Genomic DNA, 19,881 nt, shown 5'->3' with positions numbered 1-19,881 from the left:
TACATGTCTACCCTCTGCTCTCTGTCCTGCTGCTGATATATTTCTCCTTGTGGGGAGAGGGAAAGGTTTGGGTTGGGTTGGGGGATACCCCTTTCTCCCTACTAGGCTCTCAGGCCTCTGGATCATGTGCTTAACATGGCTTGGGGAAGCAGCATGACATGAATGGGGGGCAGGAGGAGCTGGGCCATATAGTCTGTAAAAGGGGGAGCAATGTCACACATGCAAGGGGAATAAGGGCAGTCGAGTCAGGTACTCTGGGAGAACCAGTGTGGCACGGGCAGGAGGAGGGGCAGCTGGATCAGGACTCTGTAAGGAGAGAGCAGTGTGGCGTAGGTGGGGCAGGGACAGCTGGCCCAGGTATTCTGGCAAAGGGGGGAGCAATGTGGCATAGGTGGGGGGCAGCTAGCCTAGGTATTCTGGTAAGGGGGGAGAGCAGTGTGGCATAGGTGGGGGGGGGCAGCTAACCTAGGTATTCTGATAAGGGGGGGAGCGGTGTGGCATAGGTGGGGGGCAGCTAGCCTGGATATTCTGGTAAGGGAGGGAGCAGTGTGGCATAGATGGGGGGCAGCTAACCTAGGTATTCTGGTAAGGGGGGGAGCGGTGTGGCATAGGTGGGGGGCAGCTAGCCTGGATATTCTGGTAAGGGAGGGAGCAGTGTGGCATAGATGGGGAGCAACTAACCTAGGTATGCTGGTAAGGGGGGAGAGCGGCGTGGCATAGGTGGGGGGCAACTAACCTCGGTATGCCGGTAAGGGGGGAGAGCGGTGTGGCATAGATGGGGGGCGAGGGGGCAGGGACAACTGCATGGCGGCAGGAACGGTGGGGCTGGGGCCGGATGGAGGCAAGTGGAGGTGCAGGGTCCGGAGCCCGGGCCCCCGGAGCCCCCCGAGCGGCCCAGAGCTTGGGGTCCGCGGGAAGGCGGCGAGGCTGGGCCCCGACTCCCGCGGCTCCCCGCCCCCGTCGGCTCTCCCTTCCCCCTCCCCGAGCGGGCTGGGGAGGGGGCGGAGCCGGCCGGGGAGAGGGGCCGGGCCGGGCCGGGCCGGGCCGGGCGGCGAGGCGCCGGGAGCCGAAGGAGCCCGCCGCGGCGACCCCCGCCCCTCCCCTCCCCTCCCCTCCCCTCCCTCCCTCCCTCCCCTCCCCGTCCCCGGCCGGCGTCTCCGGCGGCATGAAGCCGCGGGAAGGGTCCGGATCGGGGTCCGGATCGGGGTCCGGATCGGGGTCGGGGTCCAGGTCGGGGTCGGGGTCCGGGTCCGGGTCGGGGTCGGGGTCGGGGTCGGGGCTGGAGCCGCCCAGCTACGCCGGGGAGCGGAGCCGGAGCCGGGCCCGCCTGCTGCTCAGCGCCCGGCAGCACCAGCGCTGGGTCCGCGTCGCCACGGTCTGCGCCTATTTCCTCTGCGTGTCGCTGGCGGCCGTCCTGCTGGTCATCTACTACGGCTTCGTCTGGGAGCCCAGACCCCCCGCCCCGTCCCCCGCCCCGTCCCCCGCCGGCCCGGGCCCGCTCGGCGCCGCCGGACCCTGCGACGCACGCTGCGCCGGGCCCGGGACCGGCCCGGACCCCGGCGCGGGCCCGGACTCGCACCCCGACCCCGACCCCGACCCCGACCCCGACCCCGACCCGGGGAGGAACCGCAGCGGCGGGAGAAGAGCGTCCGGCCGCGGCCTGCGAGGTCCAGGAGTGAGGGGCCCCGCGCTGCGCCCCCGGGACCGAGGGACCTTGTGACATCCCCCCACCCGCGATGGGGGGGGCCGCCCCCGCGTCTCCTCGGGACTGGACGCCCCTCCTCCGCACCCCCTCCCCTCCCCCCCCGGGTGCCCCCATCCCCCGTCTCTGCGTTCCCCCTCTGTGACCCCGGGGGAATGGAGACCGGCCCCCCTCGGGCCCGGGCGTCCCGGGGTTGGCCGCCCTTCTACCCCCTCCTCCGAGATTGAGCTCCCTCCCCCGGGACCGGCTGCCGCTCTGCCCCCGACATTGCGTTTCCCCCCCCCCCCCCGCGCCCCCTGGCCCGGATGCCCCCCACGGCTCCCCCGCCGGGCCCGGATGCCCCACCGCGCCCCACGCCGAGGTGTCCGGGAGCCAACCCGTCCGGCCTTCCGCCTCGCTTCCTTCGGCCGGCAGCCCCGGCTCCCCGGGGGGGACCCCCGGCCTAGCTCCGGGGAGAGACCCCGGCCCTTTCCCCTCTCCCCACGACCTCCCCATCCCCCTTCTGATCCCAGGCCGCGGCCCTTCCCCTTCCCCACCCGGGGGGTCATCTGGGCCTCCTTCCCCGCCCACGACCTCCCCATCCTCCTTGTGATCCCAGGCCGCGGCCCTTCCCCTTCCCCACGCGGGGAGGGGGGGGTCAGCTGGGCCTCCCCTCCCCCTCCCCCGACCTTCCGTTTTCGTGGCTAAATGGGGAGCGCCGCCCCTCCTGCGCTCCCTCCCCCGCCGGGCGTCAATCGCAATAAATGGAGCCTGATGCGGAGTGGTGTGCGTGTCTCCTCCGGCCCGCGTCGACCCAGGGCGGGGGGTCAACTCGGGGTGCGTGTTTGGGGGGGACGACGACGACACTGGACGGGTCAGGGGGTGCAGGCCCCCGCCTCCGAGCCCGGCCGCCTCCCGCGGGGCCGGGGAGCAGCGGGTCGGTGGGCATCCCGCGGTGTCCCCGGGGCGTCCCGCAGCTCTGCCCCTGTCCCCGTCCCCCCCCCCCGCCCCGGCTCCTCTGCGGGACCATCCCAATTCCACACTGGGAATTCACGCAGCGGGCAGCGCCGGCCTCGGGCCGCCCTCTCGTGCCCGCACCCCCGCACTTCCATTGAGCCCGAGGCCCAGAGGCGGAGTGGGAGACGGTAAAAAAATTACGGTACTTCTAATAATAATAATAATAATGTCGGTATTTGTTAAGCGCTTACTGTGTGCCGAGCACTGTTCTAAGCGCTGGGGGAGATACAGGGACATGAGGTTGGTTGTCCCACGTGAGGCTCCCAGTCTTCATCCCCATTTGACAGATGAGGGAACCAAGGCCCAGAGAAGTGAAGTGACTTGCCTACAGTCACGCGGTTGACAAGTGGCGGAGCTGAGATTCGAACCCATGACCTCTGACTCCCAAGCCCGGGCTCTTTCCACTGAGCCCCGCTGCTTCTCTATCGCTGTTGATCGAGCCCCCGCTGTGTGCGGAGCCCTGTCCTAAGCGCTTGGGAGAAGACCCTAAGCGGCTGTTATAATAATAATAATGATAATGATGAGGATGATGGCATTTGTTAAGCCCTTACTATGCACTGTTCTAAGCGCTAAGGTAAATGCAAGCTAGTCAGGTTGTCCCCTGCGGGGCTCACCGTCTTAATCCCCCTTTTACAGATGAGGGAACTGAGGCACAGAGCAGTCAAGTGACTTGCCCAAAGTCACATAGCAGACAAGTGGCAGAGTCGGGATTAGAACCCACGACCACTGATTCTCAAGCCTGTGCTCTTTCCACTAAGCCACGTTACTTCTTGCTATGTGCCAAGCAATGTTCTAAGCGCTGGGGTAGATACAAGGTAATCAGGCTGTCCCCTGGGGGCTCACTGTCTTAATCCCCCTTTTACAGATGAGGGAACTGAGGCACAGAGAAGTCAAGTGGCTTGCCCGAGGCCGCACAGCAGATGAGCGGCGGAGCTGGGATTAGAACCCACATCCTCTGACTCCCAAGCCCGTGCTCTTTCTACTAAACCACCTAATCCCTGTTCCGCCACCTTTCTGATGTGTGAACTTGAGCAAGTCACTAATTTGTATATGTATATAATGATGATAATAATAATAATAATAATAATTGGGACATCGATTATTCTCAGTCAAGCAGTGGTAATCATTGAGCTCTTCTTCTGTGCAGAGCACTACACTAAGCGCTTGGGAAACAGCATGGTCTACTGGAAAGAGCACGGGCCTGGGCATCAGAGAACCAGGGTTCTAATCCCAGTCTGCTGTGTGACCTTGGGCAAGTCACTTCACTTCTCCGAGTCTCAGTTTCCTCATCTGTAAAATGGGGATTAAGACGGTGAGCACTGTGTGGGACAGAGACTGCTTCCAAACCAATTATCTTGTATCTACCCGAGCATTTAGAACAGTGCTTGACACATAATAATAATTGGGGTGTTTGTTAAGCATTTACTATGTGCCAAGCACTATACCAGGCGCTGGGGTGGATAAAAACAAATCGGGTTGGACCCAGTCCCTGTCCCGCATGGGGCTCATGGTTTCAATCCCCGTTTTACAGATGAGGTAACGGAGGCACAGAGAAGTTAAATGACTTGCCCAGGGCCACACAGCAGACAAGTTTGGGGATCCGGGATTAGAACCGATGACCTGCTGACTCCTAAACCCATGCTCTACTCACATGGGACAACCTGAATACCCTGTATCTACCCCAGCGCTTAGAACAGTGCTCTGCACATAGTAAGCGCTTAACAAATACCAACATTATTATTATTATTATTATTGTTATTATCCACTCCACCATGCTGTGTCCATAGTACATAGTAAGTGCTTAACAAACACCACAATTCTTCTTATTATTACTTATTATTATTATAATACAAAAGATTGGGTAGACAGGTTCCCAGCCCACAACGAGCTTACAAGTCTAGAAAATAATGCTTATTGTTATTATGATTTTGGTATATATTAAGCTCTTATTATGTGCCAAGAACTGGGATAGATGCAATTTCAACAAGCCCCGCATGGGACTCACAGTATAAGTAGAAGGAAGAATAGGTAGTAATAATAATAATAATAATGGTATTTGTTAAGCCCTTACAATGTGCCAGGCACTGTAGGAAGCGCTGGGGTGGATGCGAGGAAATCGAGTTGGGCACAGTTCTGGTCCCATGTGGGGTTTACTGTCTCAATCACCATTTTACAGATAAGATAACTGAGGCGCAGAGAAGTTAGTCATTCATTCATTCAATCAAACGTATTAATTGAGTGCTTACCGTATGCAAAGCACTGTTCTAATGCATGGTCTACTGGAAGGAGCACAGGCCTGGGCATCAGAGGACCAGCGTTCTAATCCCGGCTCTGCCATTTGTCTGCTGTGTGACCTTGGGCAAGTCACTTCACTCCTCCGAGCCTCAGTTTCCTCATCCATAAAATGGGGATTGAGACTGTGAGCCCCACGTGGGACAGGGACTGTGTCCAACCTGATTTGCTTGTATCCTTCCCAGCGCTTAGTACAGTGCCTGGCATATAGTAAGCGCTTAACAAATGGCAGCATTATTATTATTATAATTACATACATATGCAAGGTAGTAACTTGCCCAAGTTCACACATCAGGCAAGTGGCGGAACAGGGATTAGGATCCATGTCCTCTGATCCAGAAGAGAGAGAGAGAGAGAGAGAGAGAGAGAGAGAGAGTATGTGTATGTGTGTGTGTCTGTGTGTGTTTTGGGGCCGGGTGTCAGGGGCACAGTTCTGACCAGGAAGCGAGGAGGAGGGGGCTGTAGCCTGGGAGTCCTGCTTGGGGCCCGCCTTGTGGGTGAGAAAATGTATAGTCAGCTGTGAAAAGCGATAAGGGACTAATATGAACCACAAAATCCTCCACCCGGCAGAGGCAGGACCGAAAACGGGGTCGGGAGTTGGGGAGGTCTCAGCCAATCCCGCAGCCAGTATGCTGCCCCAAACTCCAAGTCCTGCCATGGGCAGCGAGCAAGGGGGCCTGAGATGAGGGGGTGGGAAGAACTGCCCCGGCCGCATCCCCTCACTTAATAAAAATAATGTTGGTATTTGTTAGGCGCTTACGATGTGCCAAGCACTGTTCTCAGCGCTGGGGTAGATACAAGCTCATCAGGTTGTCCCACGTAGGGCTCACAGTCTTCATCTCCATTTTACAGATGAGAGAACTGAGTTACAGAGAAGTTAAGTGATTTGCCCAAGGTCACACAGCTGACAAGTGGCAGAGCCGGGATTAGAACCAATGACCTCTGACTCCCAAGCCCGGGCTCTTTCCACTGGCCCTCCTGCTAGGGATTAGAGGACCTGGTGGCAGCTTCGAGTCCGGGCAGGGCCCCCTAGGCTGGCATCAGGGCAGACTGGGCCAGGCCCCCCCCACACCCTGGGGAGAGTGGGGAGGGCGTGGAGCCAGCAAATCCGATGGAGTGAGACCGATAGTCTGGGGGTTCTGGAGCGTGGCGGGAGGAAGTCTGGGCTCTGACTGCAGCTGGGCACGGAGAAGTACCTGCCTCTGGGCTGAACAGTCGGCGCTGCAGTAAGAGGGATGGTGGGTAGACAGCCGGAACAAGGGCCAGCTTGGTGAGGGGGAGGAGTAGGTTCTGGAGAAAGACGGGGGTTGACGTAACGATTAACGACTGAGATCAAGCGGAGGCCAAACCGCGGAGGCCGGGTGGAGCAATCTCAGATCCTCGAGATCTCTCTGGGGTGCGCACCCTGGGGGTGGGGGTGGGGAGGGGGGTCTCTTTGTCCTGATTAAACTCGATCGATCGATCGATCGATTCGATGGATGAGATGGGATGGTTCCAGCGGATGAGGGAGGGCGTCTGAGCCGCTGCAGGAAAAGACCACCCTAGTTCCCGCTGGCCTCTCTCACCATCCTCCCCTCGGCCCTCCGCTCCAGGTAGGATCCGAACCTGGTTCTCAGGGGGACATCCTCTCGCTCCTGTGGCCCCCGCAGCCAACCCCCACTCCTTGCCCCACACCCCGCCTGGACGCTTTCATAAATGCCCAGGGCGGGGCCGGGTTACCTCACTCGGAAATCCGGGGGGAGGGGGGGCGGGGGACGGACAGGGGGGAGAGGGAGGGAGGGAAGGAGATCCCCCGAGGAGCTGGGGGAAAACTCTAGGGAAGCTGGTGATATGGGGTGATGGGAAGGGTACCATGTACAGGACGGTTCCCTCGGCCCCCTCCCATCCCTCTTCCTCCTCCTCCTCCGGAATCCCGAGGGTGAGGGGGGGGGGCTGCAAGGCCGGAGACCCCCCATCCCTTCTGTCACGGTGGGCTCGGATGGGGGGAGCTGAGGGAGGGCAGCCTGGACCCTCCCTCCACGCCCTGGTTTTCTCCATCGACTTGGATCCCGCAAGTTGGAGAGATGAGGTTCATTTGTATGGACTTCGTATCTCATTTGCGTGACTCATTTCTTGTTTAAACTGCCCCCTCCATCACCCCGGGCTGGGCCCCCAACTCCTCTACCCTCCCCAACCCGAGAAGGGAAGCTCTGATCCCTGCCATCGTCCCCCGTCAACGTCCCCGGCCCGGGAAGGGGCCGGAAGCTGGGGATTCCCCCCCCTGACCCCCCACCCCCAACCCCAGGCAGTCTCCCCCGCCTGGTGCTGCTGAGGGCAGCAACTTCCTCCCCCATCCGGCCTTAAAAGCCGCAGGGAGAGGCCGGGCCGGGGATTTGGGAAGCCGACTGGTATATTGCCACAGCTCGCGGGTAGGAGGCCGCGCGTGGGGTGAGTGTGTCCGGGGACGAGGCCGGGGCGGCCGGGGGTGGGGGGGAGAGGCTCCTCTCTACCCTGGGAAATCTCCCCTGGTGGGTCCATCCCCTGTACCCCATTCCCCGTCCCACCCTTCACCCCCTCCAGACATCCCTGTCCCATCCCACCTGCGCGAGAAATCTCGCTGGCCGACTCTTAATAATCTTTATGGTATCTATAAGCGCTTACTGGGTGCCAGTCACGGTACTAAGCGCTGGGGTGGATACCGGCACATCGGGTTGGACACAGTCCCTGTCCCATGTGGGGCTTCCCCTTCCGTGTGCCCCTGGATGACCAAGATGGGGAGAAGCCCGATCAAGTAAGAGGAAGGCTACTTGATGACCAAACTTTGGGGAGGAAGGGGAGAGGAGGGCGGAGTTCAAGACTTTCCCCCCGCGGATCCCAAGCCGTTCACCATCCCTCGAGGCAGAGGAAAAGGGGAGATGGGGTGGCAGGCGTCCGTAGTCCTCGGCTGGGAGAGGCGCAGAGGCCTTGGACAGCTCCCAATCCCGAGGGACAGGACGGCAGGAGAGACTTAGGTGGCCCCGGTTCGATGCTTTGTTTGATTTAAAAAGGAAGCCAGCCGGCGGGGTCTGGTGAGGGCCATTTCAGACAAAGGGTTTATCTTTCAGAAGCAGCAGGGGCAGCTGGCAAGCCGTGTTCCCTCCGACCCAGAGGCAGAGGGAGGGAAGGCCGCTGGCCTCGAGGGGCTGCCAGTTTGGGGGTGGGAGAGGAAGCTAAGCTATGTGACCTGGTAGGGGCACCAGCAGAGGAAGAAGACGACCACCCCGGTCACCACCACCTTGATGTCTTAGGGGGGCGCGTGACCCGGCGACCCCAGACCCTCACCGGCCGGGTGAGGAGGGGACTTGCTGGGGCTTCAGTGGGAAAAGCTGCTTGGAGGAGAGGGTGGGGAAAAGGATTTCGAAGGAGGGGAGAGGCGTGGGTGTGGCCTCTTTCAAAGAAGTGGTCATCCTTTGCGTGCGCTCAATAAATACGAATGATTGAGTCGAGTGATGTCGGGGAAGGGTTCGGGCAGGAAAAGGAAAGAAGTTTAGGACCATTCATTCGTTCATCCATTCCTCAGTTCACAATGAGGAGAACACTGAACTAGATGCCTCGTGTGTGCAGAGTGTGCTGTAACGGGAGCCTACTTGGGGCGGAGAGCTAGGAGCGGCGGTAGCGGCAGTCGTAGAGGTAGTCGTAATTGTATTTAATGAGTGCCTATTGAACACAGTGTACTGGACGAGGGAGCAGAAGCAGGAGACTCCATCCCCTGTACAGTGCTCTGCACACAGCAAGCGCTCCATATCGAATGAGTTGAATGAATCCCCAGCCCACAAGGAGAGAATGGGGGAGGCAGGCGTAGAGTCACGGAATATGGGTAAATACCCAAGCTCTGGGAGGGTGGACCGAGCTGGCGGAGAACCTTGAGCTCGACGGGAAGGAGTCCGTGCTGGATGCGGGCGGGGTGGGGCGACCGTTGCAAGGACCGAGGAGAGGGGAGACTTGTGCCGAGCAACGTTTCAGAAAGACGATGCGGTCAGCACTGTATGGACTGAATGGGGGGGAGAGGCCGGAGGCAGGGAGGCCAGCCATGGAGGCCGGGACAATAGTCCAAACGCGCTCTGAAAATTGGATGCGAGAGCGGAATGAGAATGAGGAGGCAAGGAGGATGTCCAGATCGGGGGCTTAGGTCCTAGGGAGGGTGGAGGGAGTGTCGACGGAGACGAGGAAGTTAAAGCAGAGGAAGAAGTTGGGGGGCGGAGGGGAAGTCGAAGAGTCGGGCTTCGGACTTGTTGACTCCGAGATCCCTGGGGTGGAAATGGCCTGGAGGCAGGAGAAGGAGCGAGGTGGGACAGCGAGGGCGAGGTGGCGGCTGGAGAGGTAGACTTGGGAGTCAGCTGCATCAAGGGGGTTGCTGAAACTGTGGGACCCGATGAGTTCCTAATGGCGGGGTGGGGGGGGGGGGGGAAGGGAAGACGTTTTCAGGGCTCCGGAGCCTGAGTGAGAGGAGGTTTGTCACTCGACCGGGCTCCCGGGAAAGGGGGGAGGCCCCAGGCCGGGGAAGGGAGGAGGCGGGCGCAGGGCGGAGATAGAGGGTCGCCATCAACGATCCACAGTCAGGACGCTGGGCCGCCCCGGACCACCGGCCCCACTACTACCAGGGAAGGCCCCGGGCAGCGCGGGGGGACGGGAATCCCCCCGGGGTCGGGGCTGGGGCGTTCCCCGTCGCCCCGGGCCGAACCCCCTAGGCCAGCCAAGGCCCGTGGGCGAGGGCGCGGCAGCCGGCCCGGAGAGAGCGGCCGCCACCCGAGACGCCCTTGCCAGTGGGAAGGGTCACGCCACCCATCCTCTCACCCCACCCTGTTCGGGACCTTCCGTCTCTGCGGCCTCAGCGGATGCCCCGGGAGGGAGAGACGGGGCGGGGAGAAAGCTCCGAGGGGGCGGGGAACGGGGACGCCTGGGTCCCGCGGGCGGTGTGTGTGTGTGTGTGTGTGTGTGTGTGTGTGCGCGTGGGGCGTGGCCACCTCCCTCCCTGACCCCGCGCCCCTCGCCCCTTCGCAGGAAGCAGACACCGGGACGATGGCGACCAGTGTCTTCGAAAACCCGACGGTCACCGCCTTTACGGTGGACTTGGACTATGACTTTCACTGGAACGACCTCGAGCCTACGAGGTCGCTCTCGGCGATTAACGTGGTGGGGCTGACCATCTACGCCTTGGTCTTCCTGGTGGGAGTGCCGGGCAACGCGGCCGTGGCCTGGGTGACCGGGGCCGAGGCGCGCCGGACGGTCAACGCCGTGTGGTTCCTGCACCTGTCGGTGGCTGACCTCCTGTGCTGCCTGTCCCTGCCCCTCGTGGCCGTGCCCCTGCTGAGGGACGGCGACTGGCCGCTGGGGGACTTCGCCTGCCGCTTGGTGCCCTCCCTGATCCTGCTCAACATGTTCGCCAGCGTGCTGCTGCTGACCGCCATCAGCGCCGACCGTTGCGCCCTGGCGCTGCGCCCCGTCTGGTGCCAGAACCACCGGAGCTCGCGAATGGCCTGGGCCGTGTGCGGGGCCTCTTGGGTCTTGGCCCTGTTGCTGACCGTCCCGTCCTTCATCTACCGCACCATCCACGTGGAGTACTACCCGTCGCGCACCGAGTGCGTGCAGGACTATGGCGGGAACACCGGGACCGAGAACGCCGTGGCGGCCGTGCGCTTCACCGCCGGCTTCCTGGTGCCCCTGGCCGTCATCAGCAGCTGCTACGGGGTGCTGCTGGTGAGGGTCTGGGGTCGCCGGGCCACGCGCTCCCCCAAGACGGTCAAGGTGGTCGTGGCCGTGGTGGTCGGCTTCTTCCTCTGCTGGTGCCCCTACCAGGTCAACGGACTGCTGCTGGCCAGCACGAAGCCGTTGTCGGAGCTGCACGAGCGGGCCTTGGCGGTCGACAGCCTCACCGTGTCCATCGCCTACATCAACAGCTGCCTCAACCCGGTCATCTACGTGGTGGCCGGCCGGGGCTTCCAACACCGCTTCCGCCGCTCCCTGCGCTCGGTGCTCTGGCGAGCCCTGGCCGAGGACTCCGTGGGACGTGACAGCAAGTCCATCACGCGCTCCACGGTGGACGAGAAGAGCGTGGGCCTGTGAGGGGCTCGCCCGTCCACTCCCGGGGACTCTTTGCTCCTCCCCGCCCTCGACCTCTGCCCCCGAGAGGGTGCGGTGGGACAGGCGGAGAAGCGGGCCGCTCCGGGCCCTGGGATCTACAGGTCACTCGCGTGATTCCATCCCGGTTGTAACGGCCCAGTTTCTCCTCCCACTCCAGTTTCTGTCCATCTCCTTCAGACGCCCCCCTCCCCCGGCCTCCAAAGCCTCACCGGCCTTCTCCTCCCTTCACCATCCCCCTTGGATCCTCGGCCTCTCCCAGTTGCCACCTGCCCTTCCGCCATCGCCCTCCTCGACGCCCACCACACCTCTCTGGTCCTCGTTTCCCTCCCCTCTCCCGTCTCCATCCCCCCCGTCGACCCTCATCTCGTGCCCCGCTGGAGCCCCTCTTCCGCCTAATCCTTCCAGCCCCTCTTTGGTCCTTAATTTCCGATTTCTCGTCCCCTGGAGGCCGGTTCATTTCGGGAGGGGAAAGGCCGGGCTGTGGGGGGAAAAATGCAAGGGGGGAGGGCGTTTTCACTCTTTCATTAAAATCGGAGACATGAGATCGGTGGCGCCCGGCGTCTTTGCCTCGGCTCCCTCCTGGCGGGGCTAACGGCCATCTGGCTCCCGTTTGGGCCGAGGGTCCAGGGTGGGGTGGGAGAGGAGGGGTTTCTGGAGCTGCTTCCCCTCCCTGAGCCGGACTGGGCCCCGCGGGTGGGGCAGAGAGGCCGAAATCCAAAAACATTTGTGCTGTGTCAGCACTCAGCCAGGAACTGAGGCCGGACTGGGCCGGAAAGAGGAAGGGACAGTTGGCCGTGGTCCCCTCCCCCTCCCTTCCGAGTGCCCTTGCCCCCCCGGTGGCGTCGCCAATCAGTTCATCCAACAGGAACAACCCCCTCCCCTTCCAGGCCCGTACCCCCTACCCCCCTGGGCCTGAGCCGGGGGGGGGGGGGGGGGCGCTAAGCAAGGAGACGAGGACACACCAGAGGAGGAGGCAGAGGGTCCAAAGCCCAGCCCGTTTCCAGTGGCCACAGGGCTGCCCTTTTCCCTGCTCTGGCCTTCGCCTTGTCCCTCGCCCCCATCCGCCCCTCTTTGCCCATTTGAGGGGTGAAGAGGTGAGGGCCAGAGCAAAGTCTTAGGGAGTTGGCATAATGAGGCAAATGATAAGCGTGAACACCTCCCCCTTCCTCCAGCCCGCCCGCCTTTCCCCTCGGACTGGGCCTCGCCCTCCTCATCTCCCTCTCCTCACAACGGCTCCTGCCGGCCAACCGGCCTCAGGTGCCTCCAACTCGGCCTCCCCGGCTCCCCCTCACCCCTTACCCCGCCTGCCTGGACCTGCAGGAGTCAGATGGGGGTCGACTGAGAAGCCGGTTCGAGTTGGACTCCCAGACAACTACCCTCTGCTGAGAGATTTTCTCCCTTCCCGCTTCCTCCCGTTCCAGCGTCTCCCTCTTCCGAAAGAGCCAGGAAGTCCTCCCTGTGGTCTAACCCTCCATCCCTCCTGCTGCAGGGCAGCTCGGTTCCTCTGGTCCCAGCTCCCGAGTCTCTCGGAAGGGGGAGATGGAGGTATCTGGGGTCGCGGGGAGGGGGGAGGTGGGGGGAGAGGCGAGGGGATAGGGAAGGGGGGTCCAGGACCCTCTAGGTGAGAAATTCGGAAGGAGCAGTTGGGCGGAGGCCTAAGAAGGGAGTGTGGAAGGGTCAGGGGGAGGGAGGCGGGGAGTCAGGACACCCGACCTCTGGCGCAGCAGTCAGAGATCCGAAATTGACTCTGCTCTGGCTCCGACTCACAGGGGTGGATGTGGAATTCGTGAGTAATAGCTACCTAGCCGCTCCCCGGGCCGGGCAGGTCACCCAGCCGGGGGAGATTTCCCTCTTCTCCGGACACTTTAACGTGTCCGTTGCTGCTGTCCCGGGGCCGGCCGGTCGAAAACATCTCTCAGGAGGACAGGCAGGTACCCCCTCCCCTCCCCTCCCCTTCCCTCCCCTCCCCTCCCCTCCCCTTCCCTCCCCTCCCCTCCCTTCCCCTCTCCTCCACCAGCCCCACCGGCTCTCGGGACCGCGAGATGGGCGGGCTGGTCTACCGGGGCCGCCTGCCCCTTGGGGCCTAGGGCAGTTTCAGAGCCCCGGGGGTGCCCGGGCTGGAATCTCCCCGGAAGGGGCCCGGACGACCGCTTCCCTCCCCCTAAAGATACCCAGCCTCGAGCCTGGCGAAACCGCGGTGCCCCTTCAACGTCCTAGCAGGTGGGCGCTTGAGGTCTGGGTGGGACCCAGGAGAGGGATGGGGAGAGGGCAGGGGGAGCAGGAAAGGGGGGTGGGGGGCAAGAGGGGAGGGCGGAAAGACAAGAAGGGAGAGGTTTCCTATAAAGCTAAATTTAGAGGTGGGGAAATACGGTGCCCTCCTTCTCCCCACCGTGACACCCCAGATTTGGGCGACTGAAAGGTGGGCGCTCTGGGCCCGCTAACTCTGGATGGTGTCTCTGGCGCTCAGAATCGCCACCACCCCTCCGTGCCCTGACCCTCGGACCCTGTCGGGCCGGGGGTGGGGGGTGGAGGGAAGGGGGTGGGGAGGGAGTGGGTGGAAACTGGGGGGGCAGCAAAAGCGGGGGCTGTCGCAATGTCCGACGACTTCCTCTTTCCCGGTCTAGCCTTCCTGTTGTTTCACCCATCCCTCCCCCTACCCCCCGACCATTTCGACCGATTTCTATTGCGGACGGCGTTACCGGGGCAACACGGACCCTACTGGATCCAACCCACAATCTCCATGAACTGATGGCCATAATAGTCCGGGAGGAGGGGGCAAGCACCGAGGACAGTCGTGGGGAGGGGGGCGTTGCAGGGGACTCGGGCCAGTTCAGTCATTCATTCATTCAATCGCATGTATTGAGTCCTTACTGTGTGCAGAACACTGGACTAAGCGTTCTCTGCCGCCGGCCGGTTAGGGAGCTGGGATCCTGGGTTCCCAGAGAGAAGGCTGAAGGGTCCGGCCCAGCGGTCAGGCTGGCCAGAGTTGGGGGCGGGGGAGTGGGACGGGGGTCGGGGGCACGACTTGGGATTTAATAATAATTATGGCATCTGTTAAGCGCTCATTATGTGCCAAGCACTGTACTAAGCGCTGCATTGAGCTGTCCCCCACTTCCTCCCCGAGCAGAGAAAGAGGACCCCAGATGGTCTTCCTTTGTCCCCGGCCTCGGCGGGGATCCGCCTCCCTGCCACCCCCGTCCCCGTCCATGCCAACTGGTCCTCCTCCTTCCGCTCCGAGTGCCAACGTGTCCATCCCCAGAGAACCCGTGGAATGTCTGTCTGCAAACCCAAGCTCCGTCCTGGGAACCCCCCCTCCCTCTCTGCTCTCCCCTGCGGTGACCTCCCTCAGTCAGCCAGTCAATCGTACTTTTTACTATTGTACTTTCCCAAGCGCTTAGTACAGTCCTCTGCACTCAATAAATGCTTAATAAATACGATCAAATGAATGGATCGTATTTATCGAGCGCTTACTGTCTGCAGAGAACTGTACTAAACGTTCGGGAGAGCACCATCTATCAATATAACAGCTACATTCCCTGCCCATAACGAGTTTACAGTCTAGAAGGGGAGACAGACGTTAATATCAATAAATAAATTACAGATATGGACATAAGTGCTGTGGCTGCCCACAACGAGCTTACAGTCTAGAAGGAGAGGCAGACATTAATATCAATCAATAAACTGCAGGTATGTGCTTAAGTGCAGTGGGCTGGAGGACGGGGGGTGGGGGGGATGAATAATCAGCATCTCGCTGAGCAATATCTCTTGCCCCGGTCAACCAATCAATGGCATTTATTGAGTGCTTACTGTGTGCAGAACACTGTACTAGAAGCTTAAGAGAGTAGAACACAAAAAAGTTAGTAGACACATTCCCTTCCCATTAATATGAAGAAATTACAGATATGGACGGAAGTGCAGTGGGGCTGAGGGATGAATAAAGGGTATAAATCCAAGTGCTCCTAGCGAAGGTTTCTGCCAGAACCCCCTCTCGACTTTCTGAACCCCCACGCAGGATTGACCCCTCGTTCACTCTCCAGGGAACCTGCTGGTTAGGTTGGGGGTGGGTCAGGCTGACTGGGCAGGGGGTGGGTAGGATTGATGCAAGAAGCCAAACCTTCCCCCTGTTCCCCCATGTAGGGAACCCCCGGATTGATGGAGGGGCTCATAGGGTTTAAGACCAGGGCTCCAGGGGGACTCCCTAAATTACACCCCCTTTTGACCCAAAAAGTGTGAAAAAAACACCGCCCCCCTCCAAACCCCCCACTCAATTTCTCCAGCAGGAAGGCAACCTCTCCACCTAATCTGCCATGGCCTAGTGGATGGAGCACGGGCCAGGGAGTCAAAAGGTCATGGGTTCTAATCCCGGTTTTGCCACTTGTCTGCAGTGTGACCCGAGGCAAGTCACTTCTCTTCTCCGGGCCTCTGTTCCCTCATCTGAAAATGGGGATTGAGATTGTGAGCCCCACGTGGGACAAAGACTGTGTCCAAGTCCATTTGCTTGTATAATAATGATGGTATTTGTTAAGCGCTTACTATGTGCCAATCACTGTTCTAAGCACTGACACTGTATTCCACCCCAGTGCTTAGTACAGTGCTTGGCACATAGTAAACGTAATAAATACCATAATTATTATTATTACGGCAACCCAGGCCGGTATGAATAGCTCTTAAAGGGAAGGCTGCCCTTTATATTGCAGAGAATGGAGCTGTCAAAGGGAGGAGCCTGACTGTAACCGGCTCCTTTAACATCCTGGCTTCCTCCACCCTTTTTTCAGTTAGCCCTCCCGTGGGTATAGTGATTAACACTGATAGCTGCTAATCTTCTGGAGGAATCACGTTGATCTCTCTTATTTTTATGGTAGTTGTTAAGCGCTGACTCTGTGTCTCTTGACTGGGAGAAGTGACAGTAAATAGAAAAGGGAAAAACTTGAAATTGATAATATCTGTGGTGTGTTAAGTGCTTATTATGTGTCAGGCACTGTAATAAGCACTGGGGCGGACAAGCAGATTGTGTTGGACACAGTCCCTGTCCCAAGTGGGGCTCACAGTCTCATCCCCCATTTTACAGATGAGGTAACTGAGGCACAGAGAAGTAGTCACTTGCCCAAGGCCGCACAACAGACAAATGGCAGAACTGGGATTAGAACCCATGACCTTCTGACTCCCAAGCCCGTGCTCCATCCACTAGGCCATGGCAGGATTAGGTGGAGAGGTTGCCTTCCTGCTGGAGAAATTGAGAAAAGGGGTGTGGGTGGGTGTGGGTGTGTTTGTGTATGTATGTATTCTCACCTGTGGAATACCCCTACTGACTGGGGGGCAGGTAGGAGAGCACCCCATCACCTCCCTAATAGTAATCGTGGCTCAGTGGAAAGAGCCCGGGCTTGGGAGTCAGAGGTCATGGGTTCTAATCCCAGCTCTGCCACTTGCCAGCTGTGTGACTTTGGGCAAGTCACTTCACTTCTCTGTGCCTCAGTTCCCTCATCTGTAAAATGGGGATTAAGACTGAGAGCCCCACGTGGGACAACCTGATCACCTTGTATCCCCCCCCCAGCACTTAGAAGAGTGCTTTGCACATAGTAAGCGCTTAAATGCCATCATTATTTAATTTTGATATTTGTATAGGGCATCTCCCTCAAGCATTCATTCAGTCAGTCAGTCAGTCAGTCAGTCATAAATATTAAGCGCTTACTGTGTGCAGAGCACTGTACTAAGCGCTTGGGAAAGTACAATACAACAATAAAGAGTGGCAATCTCTGCCCACAATGAGCTCACAGTCCAGATGAGAGGAGACAGACATCAGTACAACTAAATAAAATGACAGATCTAGGGATAGGTCCTGTGGGACTGGGAGAGGGGGGAAGAGCAAAGCCAAGGGTGGCCTCCCGCGAGCAAATGGTTGCCTTCCTCAATCAAAAGGCACCTCCCTAATCAAACAGTTAAGAGTGAAACTGCAAAGGAGGTAATCGAGATAGAATTTGCAACTGCTGTCCCGGCTAGAAATGCCTGTAGGGGACGTGATTTGAACACTATTTCTGAAGTTCTACAGCATTCGATTTGGCTAAATTGGAAAACGAGGTATAAAAGCTGGTAGAATACAAACGATAGGGGAAGCAGCTTGATGTAGTGGTTAGAGCACGAGCCTGGAAGTCAGAAGGTTGTGGATTCTAATCCCAGCTCCTCTACATTTTTGCGGTGTGACCTTGGGCAAGTCATTCACTTCCCTGTGCTTCAGTTTCCTCATCTGTGAAATGGGGATTGAGACTGTGAGCCCTGTGTGGGACGGGGACAGTGTCCAACTTGATATGCTTGTAACCACCCCAATGCTTAGTACAATGCTTGGCATGCAGTAAGAGATTAATACCAGAAATATTATTATTATTAGTTAAATGCTTACTAGATGTCAAGCCCTCACCTAAGCACTGAGTCAAATTCAAGTTTCCTGGGCATTCTGGGGCTTTCAGTCTCAGGGGGAGGGAGAACAGGGAGTGAGTCCCCATTTTACAAAAGAGAAAATAGGACAGAAAAGTTAAGTGACTTGCTTAACATAGCAGGTAAGTGGTCAAAGTGGGGTTAGAACCCATATCCTCCCAGGTCCACGTTCCCCCACAAGATCACGTTGCTTCCTTCCCTCTTCCCCTTCCCCTCCCCATCCTCAAGTTGGAAGGACCTGGGTTCTAATTCTGGCTCCATCTCTTGTCTGCTGTGTGACCTTGGGCAAGTCACTTAATTTCTCTGTGTCTCGGGTTCCTCATCTGTAAAATAGGGATTTAGATTGTGAACCCCACATGGGTTTGCATGTGGGACAGGGACTGTGTTGGACCGGATTATCTTGTAGGAAGGGAGGGACAGGGCGGGGAGAAGGCTCCACAGGGGTGGGGAAGGGGGGACGCCTGGGTCCGCAGGTGGGTGGGTGGGGGTGTCGAGCACCGCCTCCCCTCCTGACCCTGTGCTCCTCACTCCTTCGCAGGAAGCAGACACCGGGACGATGGCGACCACTGTCTTCGAAAACCCGACGGTCACCGCCTTTACGGTGGACTTGGACTATGACTTTCACTGGAACGACATCGAGCCTAAGAGGCCGCTCTCGGCGATGAACGTGGTGGGGCTGACCATCTACGCCTTGGTCTTCCTGGTGGGAGTGCCGGGCAACGCGGCCGTGGCCTGGGTGACCGGGGCCGAGGCGCGCCGGACGGTCAACGCCGTGTGGTTCCTGCACCTGTCGGTGGCTGACCTCCAGTGCTGCCTGTCGCTGCCCCTCCTGGCCGTGCCCCTGCTGAGGGACGGCGACTGGCCGCTGGGGGAATTCGCCTGCCGCGTGCTGCCCTCCCTGATTCTGCTCAACATGTTCGCCAGCGTGCTGCTGCTGACCGCCATCAGCGCCGACCGCTGCGCCCTGGCGCTGCGCCCCGTCTGGTGCCAGAACCACCGGAGCCCGCGACTGGCCTGGGCCGTGTGCGGGGCCTCCTGGGGGCTGGCCCTGCTGCTGACCGCCCCGTCCTTCGTCTACCGCACCATCCACCGGGAGGCGTTCCCGCCGCGCACCGAGTGCGTGCAGGACTACGGCGGGGACGCCCAGGCTGAGGGAGCCGTGACGGTCATACGCTTCACCACCGGCTTCCTGGTGCCACTGGCCGTCATCAGCGGCTGCCACGGCGTGCTGCTGGCGCGTTTGCGGGGTGGTCCCATGCCCCGGCCACTGCTCCTCGTTGTAGTCGTGGTGGCCAGCTTCTTCCTGTGCTGGTGTCCCTATCACGTGGTGGTGCTGGTGGTGGCGGCCGCGGCTCCACAGTCCAGCCTCCTGCATCGGGCCCTGCAGGCCGAGCCCCTGGCCTTGGGCCTGGCGTTAAGCCAGAGCTGCGTGAACCCAATCCTATTCCTGTGCGCTGGGCGGAGCCGGCTCCGCCAGTCTCTGGGTGCAGCCCTGCGCCGGGGGCTGGGGGATGAGGGAAGTTGGGGGACAGTGGGGGTGGCTGACAGCAAGGCAACTGGTGACAGGGAGACCACAGAGGAGCTGGTCTAGGCAGAATTTCTCCACTCCCACTCAGTCCAGCCCCTGGGAGAGGAGGGGAAGGAACTGGGATTGGGGGTGCTGGCGGCTCAGAACTGGCCCTATGTCCTGTAGGGAGGGAACCGGGTTCCCGAAAATTCGGGTCTCGACCTCGGAGGAGAAGTGGGGAGGGGAGAGGGGCCCAGTGGAACAGGTTTAGAGGAGGAGTGATTTCTCTGTATTGAGACATTAAACACACGGCAGCTCCTGTCTTCTTCAGTGGTTCAGGTCCGGTCTGTGGTAAGACGCCCGTATTGCTCCAGGTCCTCGATTACGCCAGGCAGACCGACCCTGGGAGCTGGGGGCTTCTCCGGGGACAAAATGAGAAATCGAGGCATGGGTCCGGGTTCCTCTCCCCCGGTAAACAAGTCGCACAGGGACATGATAATGACAATAATCATTATTGTCAATAACCAAAAATAATCAATAATCGCTTGTACATTCCAAGCGCTTAGTACAGCGCTCTGCACATAGTAAGCGCTCAATAAATACTATTGAATGAATGAATGAATAATAGTATTTGTTGAGCGCTTACTATGTGCCTGGCACTGTACTAAGCAATGGGGCGGTTATGAGCAAATTGGGTTGGACACAGTCCCTGTCCCAGTTTCGGTACCCATTCTATAGATGAGGAAATTGAGGTCCAGAGAAGTGAAATGACTTGCCCAAGGTCACAAAGCAGACAAGTGCAGAGCGGGGAATTAGAATCTATGACCTAATGGCTCCCAGGCCCGTGCTCTACCCA

The 19,881-nt window shown here is 59.6% G+C and overlaps 3 protein-coding genes across 8 annotated transcripts; all 3 read left to right on the top strand.

Moving 5' to 3' along the window:
- Positions 1-1,165: 1,165 nt before the first annotated feature.
- INAFM1 (InaF motif containing 1) lies at positions 1,166-1,979 on the top strand. Its single transcript, XM_029064984.1, has one exon. It carries the CDS (start codon positions 1,166-1,168, stop codon positions 1,718-1,720), a length of 555 nt encoding a protein of 184 aa, XP_028920817.1. The 3' UTR covers positions 1,721-1,979.
- A 4,472-nt stretch (positions 1,980-6,451) lies between these two features.
- Positions 6,452-19,351, top strand: LOC114812122 (C5a anaphylatoxin chemotactic receptor 2-like). 4 transcript variants are annotated; one of them, XM_029065306.2, is made up of 3 exons: positions 12,062-12,634; positions 12,859-13,020; positions 18,057-19,351. In XM_029065306.2, the coding sequence occupies exon 3, from the start codon at positions 18,075-18,077 to the stop codon at positions 19,107-19,109; it is 1,035 nt and encodes a 344-aa protein (XP_028921139.1). In that variant the 5' UTR covers positions 12,062-12,634; positions 12,859-13,020; positions 18,057-18,074; the 3' UTR covers positions 19,110-19,351. The 4 variants fall into 4 exon arrangements, with proteins under 4 accessions (XP_039768196.1, XP_028921139.1, XP_039768195.1 ...); XM_039912262.1 differs by lacking the exons at positions 12,062-12,634; positions 12,859-13,020 and adding an exon at positions 6,452-6,582; XM_039912261.1 differs by lacking the exon at positions 12,859-13,020.
- On the top strand, positions 7,339-11,633 carry C5AR1 (complement C5a receptor 1). Of its 3 annotated transcripts, none has more exons than XM_039912264.1 (2): positions 7,339-7,417; positions 10,010-11,633. In XM_039912264.1, exon 2 carries the CDS (start codon positions 10,028-10,030, stop codon positions 11,069-11,071), a length of 1,044 nt encoding a protein of 347 aa, XP_039768198.1. In that variant the 5' UTR covers positions 7,339-7,417; positions 10,010-10,027; the 3' UTR covers positions 11,072-11,633. The 3 variants fall into 3 exon arrangements, with proteins under 3 accessions (XP_039768198.1, XP_039768199.1, XP_039768200.1); XM_039912265.1 differs by lacking the exon at positions 7,339-7,417 and adding an exon at positions 9,197-9,294; XM_039912266.1 differs by lacking the exon at positions 7,339-7,417 and adding an exon at positions 9,197-9,328.
- Positions 19,352-19,881: the final 530 nt, after the last annotated feature.

Source organism: Ornithorhynchus anatinus, chromosome 5 (genome assembly GCF_004115215.2).
Source record: "Ornithorhynchus anatinus isolate Pmale09 chromosome 5, mOrnAna1.pri.v4, whole genome shotgun sequence".
In the NCBI taxonomy this organism is placed as follows: Eukaryota; Metazoa; Chordata; class Mammalia; order Monotremata; family Ornithorhynchidae; genus Ornithorhynchus; species Ornithorhynchus anatinus.
This window is presented reverse-complemented; position numbering and strand designations above follow the sequence as displayed.